General features: G+C 33.0%; 2 protein-coding genes and 1 pseudogene across 2 annotated transcripts; 1 reads left to right on the top strand and 2 right to left on the bottom strand.

The window, feature by feature from the left end:
- Window positions 1-4,781: 4,781 nt before the first annotated feature.
- On the bottom strand, window positions 4,782-9,673 carry LOC143552625 (kinesin-like protein KIN-10B). Its single transcript, XM_077042795.1, has 11 exons — window positions 9,495-9,673; window positions 9,236-9,407; window positions 6,382-6,757; window positions 6,093-6,298; window positions 5,770-6,010; window positions 5,528-5,694; window positions 5,399-5,445; window positions 5,292-5,313; window positions 5,150-5,212; window positions 4,971-5,009; window positions 4,782-4,889 (listed from the first exon to the last, which is right to left on the bottom strand). The coding sequence occupies exons 1-11, from the start codon at window positions 9,671-9,673 to the stop codon at window positions 4,845-4,847; spliced, it is 1,557 nt and encodes a 518-aa protein (XP_076898910.1). The 3' UTR covers window positions 4,782-4,844.
- Window positions 9,674-11,963: 2,290 nt separating this feature from the next.
- Window positions 11,964-13,600, top strand: LOC143552631 (transmembrane emp24 domain-containing protein p24delta3-like; annotated as a pseudogene).
- A 159-nt stretch (window positions 13,601-13,759) lies between these two features.
- On the bottom strand, window positions 13,760-17,418 carry LOC143552630 (uncharacterized). The gene is made up of 4 exons (XM_077042799.1): window positions 17,281-17,418; window positions 15,474-15,533; window positions 14,146-14,192; window positions 13,760-14,010 (listed from the first exon to the last, which is right to left on the bottom strand). Exons 1-4 carry the CDS (start codon window positions 17,380-17,382, stop codon window positions 13,923-13,925), a joined length of 297 nt encoding a protein of 98 aa, XP_076898914.1. The 5' UTR covers window positions 17,383-17,418; the 3' UTR covers window positions 13,760-13,922.
- Window positions 17,419-17,457: the final 39 nt, after the last annotated feature.

Below are 17,457 nucleotides of genomic sequence, written 5' to 3'. Positions count from 1 at the left end.
ATGAGTCATTGATATATTATTATTATGTATTATATTGTTCCCTCTAATTGTAACCAACATTTGGAAAAATCACAGTCGTTTAAAGTCTTCAGCATTCAATCTTAGCCGTATAAACTCCTTTGAAAGCTTCTAGAAGGGGCAGTTCAGAGCGGTTTGGTTCTCTCTGGAGCTGGTAACCGCTGCAGAAAAAGAGATTTATAAAGTGGCAGCTATTGAAAGCCATCATAAATGATCTGTTCAACACCCTAAAAACCTCTTTTCTATTTGATACCCTCCTCTCTGTTCTATAGCTCAATAATCATACACACTATTGATTCTGTTTCTGCTCGATTACGATTGTGCCATATCTTTAAGTTAAGAAATCACTGTTGTCTCGCCCTTTATATTGCATTTAGGTTACGCCAATCAGCTTCTCAGATTCATATTTGAAAGAAAAATATGTATTTGTTGTTTGATTTGTTCGAGTATGTGCTCCATCATATTACAATCATGTTACTTGATCCAACTAGTTGAAAGAAAATGTGAAGGCTCTACTTGAAATTGAGATGCGATTTCGAATTAGGAGGTGAACCTCATTACGATTTTGACACTTGATGTGGAGTTTGATATTTCATATAATTATGTCTAACCTTCATTTGAAATGGTAATCCAGATGAATTTCACCAATTATTGCCTCTATTTGTGGTTAGTTTTGTGCATTAGCATGTTGGATGATTATAAAGGAGATGATCAATGATGGTATGCATTGAAGGTTGGATGATTATCGTTTTCTTTCTTTTTATTTATTTTGCGCTTTGCATTTGAAGGTTTGTTCACTTATTTTTTTTGTCTTTGTATTTTGAAGGTAATTTGGTGTGAGTGTGTTTTGCCATCTATCGTACCACAGTCTGGGGTGGGAGTGTGTGCATGAGTTTTGGATCACTAAGGGAATTTATTGTGGCTGTGGGTGTCTTCAATTGTTTTGTGGTAGAACACTTCCTTTCGTGTTCTTTTGCCTTTGTGTGGTGTGAGTTTCTTTTCATGGGGATGGTAAAACATTTGCAGGGACATGTTCTATAAAGCGGATCAAAAAGAACACCCTGGATAAAAAAAAATGAGAAAATTGAGAGAACAAAGAGGTTACATCAGCAGCATGTCAAAAAGGTGGATAGAAGAGTCAAAGGTATGATGATATGCAAAATTAGGAAGAGTGCTTAGGATGTAGTGAATCTAAGAAATCAACCCCAAGAAATTAGTTCATCAACAAAATGACAAAGGGCAAAATGGAATATCATGTAAAATGCAATAAACATATTCAAAGGTTGGAGAAACTAGGAGCAAGCTGGAATACATTGAAGATAAGGAAAGTTGGTACTATTATCCCCACAAAGAGAAACCCCAAGTTCTGGCCCGTTAACGAAGAAGGCCCGCTGCAGGGCTGTGAAAGCAATTGATCTCTACTGTATTTAGTTGTTTTGGGTCAATTACCATGGCCTAGGCGTCTTATATGTTAAAGAAAGTATGTAAATGGTTGTATGGCAGCATCTTGCTGAACTTGTCCATGTACCTTTTCTATGTTTAATGATGGATTGCTGGAAAGAAATTAAACTTATTGCTTACATTTGCTGTTGATTTTGTGAATTAAAATGATGGATGATAATAAAGTGGGGATTATCAATCTTGGTATGCAAGAGTTTTATGCATTAAAAATACAATTACGTAAAGTTTATCAGTTAATAAACTCGATGTCAGTTTTTTAACTCATAAGTTAAAAGAGTTAAACTTTTATCTTAAACGTTGACTATTTCCGTTTAGAATGCAAAAAATGATTGTTTTGTCATTATGACCAATGTTTTAAAAACCGGTTTTTTACTCCCACCGGATTAGGCTACAAAATGGTACAACCGGTTGAACCGGGTTATACCGAGAGGTTCAACCGGTTGAATAGTTTACCTTATAAAATTCTATAAATATAACTTTAACTCCGAAAATAACCCAAAATTAAACGATTTCACAAAAAAAAAATAATCTATAAGTTAATCCCTATTAAAAAATAATACAAAAGCACTCAATTTTAGAAAAAAGAGTCCTGAAGTTTACACGTTTAAATATTAATTGTTGGGTTAAAAGTAATTTTGATAATATATGGGCCGCAATATCATTAATTTCTTGGACATAAAACCGGTTTGCCGGTAAAAACCGGTATTTTAGAAAAAACAGCCGGTACGATATTCTAGCAAACCAGCCAAAAATACCGGACTCAAAATACCGGAATGTTGTGCGAAATCCGGTTTAACCGGTTCAACCGGTCGGTTTGAACCGGTTTTTAAAACAATGATTATGACATTAAACAACCCGACCGGTATAAAACTAGTTATTGGTTCTTAAATGATACCTGTTTGTATGGTTTGTAGTAGTAAGATGGTAGTATGAATTTGTTTAAAAAAAAAAGGTTATAGAAATAGTCTTACATCCACTATTCCAAATCAGGGTCTAATCCTCTTGAAGTGCTCATTAAAGGTAATCTGGGAATCGGTGAGTTTATTTTGCTGAATCAGATTGATTGTGCTAGGGGCATTAGAGTAATTTGCAAAAATGTGATGGAACATAGGATGTTGCTGTGCAAATTCAGAAGTGTTTTGACTTTTTAACCAAAGTCCATATTGATGTGGACTAGAGGAGTAAAGATAAATCGTATGGTAAATCAATAAGAATTAAGTTTATACGGGTCAAAATTGGAATTTTGGTCATGGTTGACTTTGTTTGCAAGTATTATTTCGACAGAATTACATAAATTGTCCTTTTATCTTTCACCCAAATTTCACTCGTGGTTTCTCATCTTCAAAATTAATCTTTTTTGTCCTCTACGTTTCAAAATCCAACAGCGTTTGTCCTTTTCGCCTAACCCGGTTAATTTTTCTAGTTAAGTCAGATCATGTGCCTTACACATGAGGGCAGATTGGTCATTTTACCTATTAAATTAAAATAATATTTTAATAAATAAACAAAAACAATAAAAAATTTAATATATAATTATACTCTCTTTCTCTCTCTTCTCCTTCTTCTTCTTCCTCCGTAGCCAAGCTTTCCGGCCACCACCAATCTCTCAAGCGGCCACCGTCGCCGTCTTCTCCAACAAAACTGCTTCATCGCCTCTCCGTCACTGTCATTGTGTCTCCCGCCGGCCACCATCAGCCCGTCTCCCAAGGGCTCCACCTCCACGGCCACCATGTACCAAGCCAAGGGTGAGGCTACAGGAACCCGTTGGTTATGTCCGCATCACCGACGTCAAAGGCTTAACCATCAGAAAACATAACATCCACGCCATGTCCGCTTCCTTCGAATCTCGTTTACAAGACACCGTGAAGAAAACAATCACTGATAACCCAGTTGTTGTTTACTCCAAAACATGGTGTTCGTAAGTAATTAAGTAGCCCCGTAAGACCCAAAGCTTCTTCGTTTTTAGCAGCATGGTTTGGGATTAATGAATTTAAAAAATAATAATTAATTAATGAATTGTTTCATTTTCAGGTATTCTGCTGAGGTGAAATCCTTGTTTAATAAACTCGGTGTGCAGCCACTCGTTGTCGAATTGGACCAAATCGGTAAGTGTTGGATTGTGATTCAGTTTGGGGGTTTTCTAAGCCCTCATATATGAAATTACAAGTTAAATTGAACCGTGATATTGATCAGAATGATCGGTGTAGGTAGTAAAAGTGACAGTTCAAATACACCACAGAATCATGAAATAAAATTGGTAAGATCTAAAACAAATAAACAATTAAAACTGATGGTGGCCGGCGGAAGACACGATGATGGTGACGGAGAGGTGATGAGGCAATTTTGTCGGAGAAGATGGCGGCGGTGGCCGCCGGAGAGCTTGGTGGTTGCCTGAAAGCTTGGCTATGGAGGAAGAAGAAGAGGGAGAAGAGAGAGAGAGAGAGAGTATAATTATATATTAAATTTTTTTATTGTTTTTGTTTATTTATTAAAATATTATTTTAATTTAATAGGTAAATGACAAATTTGGCCTCATGTGCAAGGCACATGACTTGACTTAACTAGAAAAATTAACTGGGTTAGGCGAAAAGAATAAACGCTGTTGGATTTTGAAACGTAAAGAACAAAAAAGATCAATTTTGTAGATAAGAGACCACAAGTGAAATTTGGATGAAAGATAAAGGACAATTTCTGTAATTCTTTCTATTATTTCTGGCTTCTTATTTATTTGGACTTCAAATCCAATCTTCTATAAAAGTTTTAAGTTTAGTAATGTTTCTTTGTACTAGAAGAGCTCCTAAACAGTAGACAGCTACACTAATACTAATTTGATGAATATAACACACATCGTAATGGTGAATCACCTTTTTTCCATTTTTTTTTTTGCTTCTAAGCCGACCTGTTACATTTAATTTTTATTTACGAAGAACTTTGTAGCTAATTTTCATTGCAAGTTGTTATTGTAAACTTGTACATCAATTTATTAGTATATTAGCTTAAAAAGCATACCCAGCGGGAAGAGCAGGCTCACCTGCTATGTAATACATATGGAAATTAGATCATTTTAGTCAAAGAAAGGTCCAAGCCTCATCTTACTTGAAAGCAATCGATGTTCTTGAAAAATGTAGAAACAATGTGAAAGCATAAGTTGTCCATCGAGCAATAAAAATGCAATCAACATTCACTAACCGACTCAGGTTAACTTAACAAAGCAATTAAAAGAATAATTAACTAAGGTGCGCATTTGAGATTGATAACAGATACTCAAAGTTGTAGTTATGGTGAGAAACATACATACTGCAGACAGCATGTTACAATCCTGAAGTTACTAAAATTTATAATACAACACAAATCACCTTAGCATCTCAGTCAAACAGCCCTTTGGCCGTTCTTCCAAACATGTTAGCAACCTGTACAACAATTAGTATTCATACATGCTCTCAATTAATAATGCCAACCAAAAGATGAATTAAAAATCAAACTACATTTACCTGCTTGGATGAAAGGCCTATCTTCTCCAAATCATTAAGCTGCACAAGTACACCAAATTATTGTTAATAACTAGCTACTCACAAGTCACAAGTCATTTTAGCATGGTCAAAAACAGTTTTCCTTTTTTCTCAAAAATGTATATAAGTTATAATCATAGACAAAACCCATTTTGACTTACTGATTTCAAGGGGCTCTCATCTCTAAGCTCAAGTATGTAGTCAGCCATCTTTTCTCCAATACCCTTTAACAACAAAAAGTATCAGTAGTTACTTGAAACAGAAATGAACAAACTTACTTGTATAGTTTGCTATGGAAATTACCTTCAGTTCCAGCAGCTCCACCCTGGTTTGAAAATTAGAAACATATCACTTTAGCACGGCGCACATGACACATACAAACACACACACATATGCAAAATTCAACTTACTTGCCGGCTGTGTTCAAGAAGTTGATATATCCTTGGGCAAGAGTGCTCTGCATAATGATTCTATCTTAAGTAGGTTCACACGGAAAACATGAATATAAAAACTAAAACTGAGATCATATAATATTGTACCTTTAGAGTACAACTCATTGTTTTCAATTTGTTAAGCGGAGTGTCATTATCATCTGCTGCAACCAAGGGAGAAATTGGATGAACATTCACATTGGCGTTGATGGGATATAAAACTTTCCTCAGGCACATTGGTGTGCTCTCTATCTCAGCTTTCCTTACCCGTTTTTCTGATATAGTCTCAATGTTAAGATTTGAAAATTTTAATATTCTATGAATTTCAAAAAAAAAAATTGAAATAATACCTGACAATGTGTGAATTTTCATTGGTTTTTTGAGCTTGTTTACAGAACAAGGAGTTGATGGATCCGGTCTTTTTGTCTTACCTTTAGATTCAAGCCATGTGCGAAGCCTTGCTTCCATGTCAACTTGAGTATTTGGAGTATTATTGTTATGCTTTGAAGCCGACTGTACAAAGTTAGAGATACGCCTTGACCTTGCTGCCAAACTAACGGTACGAACAGACTGTTCATACTTTCCTGGATTCTGCCAAATGGCAATTCTCAAAAATCATATATATCACATAAACAAAAGAAAATCAGACAAAAGGTCACATAGTTGTTCATACCAGACAAGCTACCATGACAGCATGACTTGTTCCTCCTAGAGAATCTTGCAGAATCCTGGTCAACTTGCTGTCTCGGTACGGAATTCGAGAGGTGTTGTTGTTTAGTGCGTGTATAACTTGTGATAGTGCAAATAATGATTGATTAATCTTTGTACTCTCATGAAGTCGAACACCATCATTAGCACTCTTCTTATTGTCTTCATTTCCTGGCGGGAACGCATATTAATATCACTAAACAACAATACATAATAGATATATAGATGAGAAACAAGTTTAGGTTAGAGAATACCTGCTAAGTCAATGAGGTTTAGTTTCCCGGACACGTGACCATTTGAAACAGAAATGACAAGAATCCCATGACTTCGACTAGAGACATCATTAAGACCCGTGCGTGCAACTTTTCGCCTCTGCAAGCCACAAGAGAAGGTCTCTTGAAAATCAAGCATTGAATGTATTGGGATTTTGGAAAGTCCAATGGGATGAGGGCGCCCATCTTTATCATCCAAAATGGCGATTTCCTTGGCGTTTACTTCCAATAGATCATAACATCTCTCCATGTAAATCTCATAGTATGAAATTTCTACAGTTTTCCCTCCCATCTTCTCACACAGAGACAAAATAGTTGATGTAGCCATTAGCATAAGACCTGCCACCTCATCATTTCCCTGCATTCAAGCATAATAATCACTTCATCATTTCAAATCCCATAGTTCCATTGAAAAATAGATTGATGTGGTCCAAAATATACATATTATAATATAATATTTCCTATACTTTTAAGTATTTTTGAGCCAGATTTTATTGAGTGTTATTATTAATTGGTTCAAATATGGGGTTTTAAGGTTTTAAGAGAAAATGAGCTAAAAATTGATACTTTTACTAAACTTGAGACCGACAAATGAAGGGTCAAGCATATGTTATATATTACTAGTTAACTATTAACTATTAAATGTTATTTTAAAAAGAAAAAAAACGTATGTAATAATATCTAATAATAATAACAATAACAAGTACTATATGTATGTTACATAAAACAACAAAACTATAATATGTTAGAATCTTGAATTGCATTTAGGTGTTTAGGTGTGGTGATAAGACAAATATATTTATTTAGTTATTATGATCAAGTTTATATAACAATATAAAGCCCACATTAAAATTCTTTCGCCTTGGGCTTTGTTTCAGGAAACAAAGGCGGTGGAAAAAGGGACATCATAAAAAGAGAGTTTTGACAATAATCGGGAAGGGACGGAACAGAAGTAAAAAAAAAAAAGAAAAGAAAAGAGAGAAGGTCAGCCGAAAGTTCTAGCAACACAAAAAGGAGAAGAGAAAAAGCCGTTGGTTCAACCAGATAGCATCCGGGTTCAACACCTATTCATCAAATCATCGTTATTATTTGGTTTGAATTTATTATTTTCGTCATGAATTTATTATTTGAACCTTATTTATTTGTTTTGTTCTTGAGTATGGTTGTTGGCTAAACCCCTAAACCACCTAGGTTTATGATGAACTTTTGTTGACGTTGGATTTTAGTTTGGACTTTGCTTTTGTTATGGTTTATGTTTAAGTAGGAGGTTTCTTGTTTTTCATTCGATGCATATGTGTGCTTAGGATTGTTTGACAAGTTTTATTGTTTCATGGTTTCCTTGGTGATTGTCTATCATATGATAGGATTCTGTAAGGTCATCTACTGTGTGTTTTTGACTAGTTTATGGTTGATTTGCAATAAAGTCATAGGAACAATATTAATAAATCAAATAGACCTAAGTGTGCTGCTAATCTAAATAACTGAGAGGTGATAGATTATATGATAAGTCTTGGTTGTTTAAGATTGCTAGATTTAGTTCTTTGTAAGAAGTCCATCTAGGTTTGATTTTCCAGCCTTGTTTATCTAGTCGAGTGAATACTTTAAACTACCTTTGATTTCCGCGCTGTAAAGTAGGATTTCTTATAAAGGTACTTATCATAAAATAAATTAGCGACCGTAAGCGAGTCTAATTAAACTGGTGTTTTTTAAGAACTTAATAGAAATCCATAGGTGTCTTCTTGAGAAGGGTCAGGGGTCCTGTTTGGGTTTTCTTTAAGTGAATAATTTAATATCTCAGTTCCATAACTTAGCATTTTCCAACTATTTGATAACTGATACATTAGGAATTCTAACCTAGGTGGTTGCTTGTCATCATTTGAATTAAGTCTAGGTTTAAGTCGTCTTTAAGTCTTAGTGATTAATTTAATATTAGTTTAATATTAGTTTTTAGTAAAACACCCCAATACTAATAAATAAATAGTCGTGTCTGTAGTTAAGTCTTAATTTAGCTAGTTAACGTAATTTAAAGAGTCCTATGGGTTCAATATTCGGACTTACTTAGCTGTACTAGAGTCGACCGGTTCACTTGCCGGTTAGTAGTTTAGTCGAGTTTTAGAGAGTCTAGAGTATTACTTAGTGTTTATTTTTAGTTAATTTAGTTAATAATTATTAAACTACTTTAACCACATCAACGATCGACTATCTAATTAGGGACGGCAACTATTGACACGACTCGAAGCCGACACGAAAAAAAGCAGGTTTTGGCTTGACTAACACAGCGCATTTAAAAAACAGGTTGGGGTCGGGTTGACTAACATAGCCCGTTTAAAAAAAGGGTCAGGTTCGAGTTCACCCGTATAAAAAAAACGGGTTGACCCTTTAACCCATTTAAGTAATTAAAATTACACTTTTATAATTATAATTTTGCTTTTGTTTTTTCCATTTCCTATTTTCCAAATATACTCTTGCAATATACTATAAAATTTCATGATTTAATTACTTTTAAAAATAAAAAAGATCATATTACTCATTTTTCTCTACAGACTTTAAGTTATATCCATTTTATTTTAAACACATCTTTTAATTTTTATAGTAGGGTCAAGCATGGTCCCGAATTTTTATGGGTGCGGGTTAGGATTGAAATCTTTTGCATGAATAATAATATGGGTCGGGTTCGGGTTGCACATTTCAACCCGCCAGCCCGACATGATTGACACCCCTATGTCTAATGTTGCTAATTTACTTGTTTATCTTTTCTCAAATATCTTTATTTTGTGTTTGAAAAATCTGAATTTAAAGAAAGCAGTTGAGCGAGTAATTGGCAAAGTGGAGATACCTGCATTAAAAAAGTTTTACCGGTACCAGTAGCACCATAAGCAAAGACAGTAGCATTGGATCCATTTACAACTGCAGGAATCAAAGGCATCACCTCTTTTTCGAAGATCTCCCGCACATTCTTATCATCGTCTTGCCCGTAAAACGAATCTAGCTTGTAATTTTCATTACGACTGCAATAAATAAATCAATCAACGTACGTTTTGTTAGATTGCCTAACTCTAAAGGAAACAGGACAGAACAGAAAAGCATTTGCATACCAGGAGTATGGATCTTTGAGATGCACCGTAACGTCCGAGGCGGCAGGCGAATGGAGGGATGAAATACAAGGTATGGTGTCAGCCAACAAGGGGCGAACCCTGGCTACTACCCTGACCATTGAGATCGAGCCATCACGCGTCGGAGTGCACAGATGTGAATTATTAGTAGCAGTTGCCATTGGAATTGCAGGAATTGAAAACTGAGTTATTAGGTTGGGGGGGTGGGTTTCAAATGTTTGAAAAACCCTTGTTTCTATCTTAAGAGGGGGGAAAGGATAACGTTAACAACCGTATTCAAATGAAATTTTTTACTTTTCTTTTTTCATATAACAATAATAATAATAATCTATATCTATAATAAATAAGAGTTTTCTTATGCCACATGTCATTTCATTATGCGTTTCTTACTATTTTTTCTCACCATTCTCTCCTGTTATTTATACATTAATTATACATTTTTAAAGTTCTTTTTATATATTTTTTGTTTAATGATTTCTCTAATTGCTTTTACAAAACATATTTTATTTCTTAAAAACGTTAGGTTTGCTTATAAAACATTTTTATAAACTGAACATTTTCGTTATTTAATTTGTCTTATATAAATTATATCGTTTTTATATGTAAGAAAACATTTACATGCATTTGAAAATTTTTAACTCCTAAAACTTACTTAGCGGGTTTATTGTTAAAAATGTGTGGGTCTTTAACTGAACCCAGCCCGCCTTCTTTTCCCCTAAAACCATAATCTCTTTATTTCTATCAATATATTGTCAATCCAAACCTTATTGATTTTCTTTTACTACACATTTCGACTGACTGAAAGATTTCTTCTACTGATGGCTGGTTCATATTGTTCCGATTGTACTGTTTATGCTCTCATAATTCTATTTTACTTTAGTTTTTACCATATTTTTAGTGTATCGTCTACTGTTGTATCGAAAGAAGTATTTAGAGATTTGTGATTTATTTTTAAGATTGTGAATAGTAGTTGTAATTTTACTCCATACTTATTAATGCATTACTTAACTTTATTTATCAAAAGTTATCACTTACAGAATTTAAGTTGTCAAGCCCATGTATGACATGGGTATTTAACCTAGTAATAATAATAAAAAAGTAACTGCTGCTTTTTTAAAAGCTAACTCAACTCGTTGTGTTAAATTTACTTCTTTCGAAACAAAGGTTTTCAAACCCGGACCGGTCTGGTCAAGCACTTCCAAAAATTTAACCGGATGGTTATGTGTGTACTAGTTGAACAAACCAGCCGTATATATCAACGTTGGACTGATATGTGAGAGGCTGCATGCGGTGGCGGAGGTACAGCTAGGCAGTGGTGGAGCTACCTTTACGGGTCTATTTCGGTTTTATATAGAACGTATAGTATCGTGTTAACAACCGAACCTATTCTTTTTCGGTGATCGAACCCATTATCATTTTAAAATGAAAGGAAGAGAACACTAAAGATACATAGTCAGAGGTCTTTCAGTTTTCACGTCATTGGACTAACTCTGGCTCTAAATAAAGAAAGACAAAGAAAGGTTTAGAAGAAGATTATGGTCTCCTGGAGAACATTGACAACACACCTAATTAAATTCAATAGTTTATAGCAATTTTATAGTATTCCTTTTTTTCTATAAATTGTTTCCTGGTATTTTTTAGAATTTTACGATGAAGCTATATCTTTTTTTATTAGTTAATCTATAACTGTGATAAGTTTCATATGATGATTTTTTGTTATTTTTAGAGTAATCGGTTCGGTTAACATTCGACTATAGGCATCATTAACTATTCGTTAACTTTGTTTTCTTTCTTGTTTAACTTGATATGTTTATTGCTAAAATAACTTTGTATTTATGTATTGTTATCACAACTTTTTGTTGATTTATTAAAATATATATATATATATATATATATATATATATATATAAAGGCTTATATTTTTAGTACTCGTTCGAGGCACCGAAGTCTCAGCAGTCCTAAACAAATCAGGGACCGAAAAACACCGAACCCATAAAAAATAAAACCTGGCTCCGCCACTACAGCTAGGAGACTAGGTTCATCTGAACCCGTTCTTTTTTCGATTTTATATATAACCTATAGTGTTGTATTAACGAATGAACCCAAACTTTTCAGTGAACGAACCCGCTATCATTTAAAAAACAAATATTCGAATCCGTATTTTCTTAAGACGCGGAGATGAGTAGATGATAGGGTTTTGTTAGTAACAACTTTATCACAACTTCTAACGATTAAGTTTTAGAAAAAAGAAAGGTTGGTGAAAAGTAAAAGGTAAAAAATGATTATGAGGATATAACTAGAAAAGGAAAAAAAAACATATAAGTTTAATTTAAAAACACCTACCTTTTGAAATGCATGTTACCGCTTTTTAATAAGAAAGCAAATAGATGGTCCCGATAAAAAGGGGAGTGCAATAGTTGTGATATTTTTGACATGTAGCTACTAGTTGTTTTTCTTCTTCACACCCAAAATCCCATAAGAGTAATGGGGGTGATGGCAATTATGGTTTTCATTTGGTGGTGCGTCACTGGTACAGCAAAAGCTATCTATTTAGACTTACCCAAATCAGGAAGTGTGTCATTGAAGAGATTCATAGCAACGTTCTTGTTCTTTTCGATTATGTGCTCGTCAATGTTCAAGAGGACGCCCATCTTAAATCCGGTGTCATAATTTCCGTTAAGGTAATCTTGGTTGTTTCAATTGAAGTTTAGAATTGCTTTTTCAAGAATCATTTATCTTTCAGAAATATATTTCATGTTCTTTTAATCATGATTGCACCATTAATGTTGTGATAAATGTTATATTTCTAAAGGTAACATCACCGTGGGGAGATACTCTAAAATACAAAAAGAACATGACTAATGGTGAATTTGCACAATTACAACTATCCAATCGGGCCACTACTCGGCATGTTTTTGGGTACAAGGGAATGATTTTGTTGATAATCCTCTAACTGTTAGTCTCGAGTGGCGAATTGGTATTGCTACAAAGGATTGGGAGTCGGTTGCGAGAAAAGAAAATATCCAGGTTACTATCTTTCTCTTTTTCTGATGCAATTTAAATATGTTAAAACGTCTCCAACGCTAAACGCCATAAATCTCCAGCTCCGCATACCACATGATATTTTAAACCTTACTTAAAAATCTTCATTTTTCGTACAACACCATACCTTCACTTCACCATTCACATTATCACCTACTTTTACATTTATTTAATAGAAATCAAGATACTTCTAATAACTTTTTTAAGTATTTAGTATATTTAAATAACATATTATTAATTAAACCTACTTAAAATTAAATATATTTAAAAGAAACATTACATTAACAAACCGCATAAAACTAAATAAAAATATATATACATTAAGATAATTAAAAATAAACATTAACATAATATAAATACATTAGTTATTTATATTAAATAGGGCATAAGTGCATTTAAATTATTATTTATTCAATATGCTCAACATAATATTTATATTAAATAAATAATAATTCGAATCATTCAAATAAAAATGATTTAAGAGTTTGTAAGCATTTAAATTAACTTATAAACCTTCTATCTATCTGACATGTTTCCCTTATAGATAATACGTATATATCATGCACCTTACTAAAGATGTTCTTTTATATATAAGTAGGGTTCATATTTCCATCAATAATTTGCATGTGATCCTTCTCTTTAGGGTGTTGAACTTGAATTGAGAAAACTTGAAGAGGCTATGAAAGCACTCCATGAAAATTATATTTTTCTAAAGAGCAAGTAAGTTTTTATTTTTCTTCTAAAAGGATTATTATTGATTCTTCTAAAGAGCAAGTTTTTATTTTTCTTCTAAAAGTATTATTATTGATTCTTTTAGGAATCGTATATATACAATTAAATGACATATTATGGTAATACTACGCGCAAGCCATTAACTTAATTGTTACATACATACATATAGGGAAGCAGAGATAAGGGTAGTGAGTGAAAAGACGAATGCAAAGGTGGCTCGATTTAGCATCATCTCTCTTGGTCTCTGCATAGGAGCCTCGGTTTTGCCGGTGTGGTATTTGAGAAGATATTTTAGTAAGATGAAACTTATATAAAAATTATGCAGTATTAGGTTTTAGATTGTATTAAACAATAAACAATTAAGTTGTTTTCTGATTTTTCATATCCAATGAGTATAAGTAAAGTTAATGGTATAAAAGAAATGATGCATATAACAGAATTGCTCTGAAATGATTTCAAATAAAGATCAGCTATATATTTGATTGGTTTATTTATGGATGAATTTATGTAAGATTATATATGTTTTTATTCCTAAAGGTCAAACGGGTAAGATTAATGTGACAAATTACATCATCATAATAATAATAATAATAATATGTGAAATATAAATTGGAAAGTTTTGGATATGAGCCATGATCAACGTTCTCCTCTTTGTTCGGGTGTCAAACCTCCCTTACCACAGCTTGGGCAACTCCTTAACCCGAAACCTTGGCAATCGTAGCATCTATATAATGAGTTATGAGAAGAAGAATAAGATGTGTTAAATAAAAAAATTCATTGTGTTATATATCATGCATATAAAAAAGGCATTCATTTTATAAAGACGAGAGAAATTGTTGAGCTAGAGAAATGATCTCACTTCCAACGCTCGAATATATTCCCGTTCTTCTTGTTTTTTCCTGTTCCCTGCATCAAACACCAGCTTTTACTAATTAACTCTTAAATAATCGGCTAGTTATTTACAAAATGGTTTAAGCTAAGTAAGGCTTACTGGATTTTAATAATCCTAACTAAAGGCTATTAGCCGATAATGATTTCAATTTAGTTTACCGTCACTGGTGGTTCCAAATTTTAAAAAGTTGGCTCTCAATTGTCACCCGTTAAAAAACTAAGCATTTTTTTTTCGAACTTCAAACTGATTCTTTAGGACTTTTGATTAAAATGATGATACGAGCCGATTGATGTAAAATTTAGCTCGAAATGATGCTACAAACGCCTTAGTTTTTGTTAATTGGACGTTCAAACGCCCGATTTGAACCACTAATCAAGCCGTTTGGAGCATCCTTTCGAACTAAGTTTTACATCAATCAACTCGTATCCTCCTACTTATCAAAAGTCCTAAAACATCAGTTTGAAATTCAGAAAAAAAAAAAAAAATTTAACGAGGACCACTGAGAGCCACTTTTTTTTTAACTTGAGGCCATCAATAACGATAAACTCAGTTAGAATTATAATTGGTTAATAGCCTTTAGCTTGGGATTATTAAAATCGAATAACTGCTAAGTCCAAGTGTAGTGGGCGACAATAATGGGCGACAAGGGGTGATAATTGGCGAGAAACCCCCCCCCCCCCCCTCCAGCGACAGGGGGTGTCCGGGCGACATGTATTTGTCGCCGATGATGTTTGTAAAATAATATTATTTTATTAATTTAACGTGGGTTTTGGATAAATGTAGGTTTAGTTGGATTTTGTGTGGGGAGTGAGGAGATAAGAGATTCTTGAAGGTTGAGGTTGAATAAGTGGGTGTGGAAGAATGCAGAAGTGAACATGGTTTAAGTTTGAAGCTGATGGGTGGAAGATGATGATGGAAACATTTGGTACTTTCTTTTTTTTATCTGTTTTCTTTTTTTTTTTGGGTATTCTTTCTATTTTAATGTGTTTACTTATTTATTTTAATGTAATGAATTTTTATTTATTTAATTTTATGAGTTTTTATTTGTTTAATTTAATTATAAAAAAATTTTAAAAATATGACGTGACGATGTGATAGGGCTACAAAGCCACTACGTCTTTAAAATGAAAATCGCTCCTATGCTGACATGACGTCACGTGTCTAAAATCACCGCCCATTTTGTAGCCCTCTACTACATACACATAGCCTAAGTAAGTGTACGGTGGTGATAAAAATAATGATTAATATAAGTATTTTGGTCTAATATAATCACATTTAGCAAGAAATAACGAGACCTTGCATCCAGCGCAGTCGATGGCACCTGACCCTCCACAAGTTTCACATTTCTTGAAAATCTGCAAGTATAATTATATTTTATTATAATAAGGTTTATTGAATTTAATAATCCTTATTTAATAGTATTGCCGATAATAATTCTAAGTCAGTTTATCATCACTAGGGGTCCCAAATTTAAAAAAGTTAGCCCTTAATGATCCCCCGTTAAAAAGGATTTAACAACGTTATATTTTTTTCTGAATTTCAAACTAATGCTCTAGGGTTTTTGATTGGAAGGAAGATACAAGTCGATTGGTGTATAACTTAACTCGAAACGATAACCCAAACAGCTTGATTTTTGTTAATTGGAAGTTCAAACACCCAAATTGAAACATTGTTTTGTCGTTTTAGAGCACCGTTTCGAAACTAAGTTGTGCATCAATCGACTCGTATCCTCTTTTCGATCAAAAACCCTAAAATATTAGTTTGAAATTCGGGGAAAAAAAGTAACATCGTTAAGTCATTTTTAACGGGGGACCATTGGGGCCAACTTTTTTAAATTTAGAACCACCAGTAAAAATAAACTGGGTTGAAATTATTATCAACCAATAACATTTAAAAAAAATTATTAAAATCCAAACAAACCTATACTAATTATATGCCACACTCTCAAATAAGAACAACTAATTATTTAATATATCATTTTATTTACCGGTAAACATATATATGCAATAACAAGTACAGGATAATCTTTTTTAATAATTTCACAAATAATGTATTAAACGTTTTGCATTTCCTAACAGTAGAGTGCACACATTGCACTTCTCTATTTCTTAACCGTTTCTGGATATAGTCATATAGAGGTACGAAGTTGCACTTATTCTAAGAAGTGTGAAGTTGTGTGATTGTTATTTGGCTTGATCCTCGATTTGTTAAAGAGCTACTGTTTATCATACCCGAGCTTGAAAAAAAAATCAATGCACATAAAGAAAATGCAAGAAAATTGGCTAAGATGAACTCGGATCTTGAGCTACTAGAAGTAAATTGGCAATCAAGAACAAAAAGCTAAAAGATGTTATACATTTCATGGTTGTTTTTCATCTCTATCATGTATTTTAGTTGCATTTTAATTGTAATATGTAACATCTATTTTTGTTTGTCTATCTATCTATCCAAAACTAATCAAAGTATCCAGATACAATAAATTCATAAAAAATGTACTAAAGTTGCATAACTGAACACACCACATGTATGAAAATGGCATCTAGCTCAAAAGAGAAAATAAATAAAACAATCAAAATTACTAATTTACCACTGACTTAACAGACAAAATAGACGAGACTAGAAAAAAATACTAAAATTGCAAGTTTTAGAAAAGTAAGGTAGCCATTTGTAATAAATTCAAAAACGATACTAAAGTTGCGTAATTGAATAAACCACAAGTATTAAAATGACACTTAACTCGAATGAATTAAAATAAACATGTAATATTGTTGTTCTTTATTTTAAAAGCCGCAAAAAGTTAACTCGTGACATGACTTTCTCTCAACCTATGATTTATTATTTCTAGTTAATTTGTTTTGTTTCATTTTATTTTATATTTTCAGGTGAAAAGGAGTCAAATCAGCACCAAACACAACCAGCAAACTAAAAAAAAATACATTAAACTTAAAGCTTTAGTTGAATCTCGAAAAAGGTTTTATAATAATACTAATAATAATAATAATAATAATGTTTACTGTCTTTGCAACGGCATCTTTTCACTATTTACAAAAGTATAAGAGAGTTACATTAATATTAGCTGGTCAAAATAGATTGAAAACTTACCGACTTAGGTGAAAACCCAGGGAATTTTGAAGCCTGAGTTGTGATAATGCTTCTTCCTCTTTGATTGAGAATAATGGGATTGGAGAGAATATGAGAAGCCATGAATGCATGTGCAATCACTAGCTTTTAAAGCTTAAGTGGATAACGAACTCATGGTTGAAAGCATATCAGCCATCC

Source organism: Bidens hawaiensis, unplaced genomic scaffold (genome assembly GCF_021521415.1).
Source record: "Bidens hawaiensis isolate Kalapana, Puna unplaced genomic scaffold, B.hawaiensis_p1.1 tig00016959_1, whole genome shotgun sequence".
In the NCBI taxonomy this organism is placed as follows: domain Eukaryota; kingdom Viridiplantae; phylum Streptophyta; class Magnoliopsida; order Asterales; family Asteraceae; genus Bidens; species Bidens hawaiensis.
Note: the sequence above shows the minus strand (reverse complement) of the source record. Positions and strands in the feature narration are given on the sequence as shown.

Coding starts and splice junctions, on each gene's coding strand:
- LOC143552625 (XM_077042795.1), bottom strand. CDS start 9,673: ATGGCAACTGCTACTAATAATTCACATCTGTGCACTCCGACGCGTGAT. Junction 6,299..6,381: donor AAACCTCATTGACTTAGCAG/GTATTCTCTAAC, acceptor CGTTCCCGCCAG/GAAATGAAGACAATAAGAAG. Junction 5,314..5,398: donor TTCTTGAACACAGCCGGCAA/GTAAGTTGAATT, acceptor TTTTCAAACCAG/GGTGGAGCTGCTGGAACTGA.
- LOC143552630 (XM_077042799.1), bottom strand. CDS start 17,382: ATGGCTTCTCATATTCTCTCCAATCCCATTATTCTCAATCAAAGAGGA. Junction 15,534..17,280: donor CTGGGTTTTCACCTAAGTCG/GTAAGTTTTCAA, acceptor TTATACTTGCAG/ATTTTCAAGAAATGTGAAAC. Junction 14,193..15,473: donor TCGACTGCGCTGGATGCAAG/GTCTCGTTATTT, acceptor TGTTTGATGCAG/GGAACAGGAAAAAACAAGAA.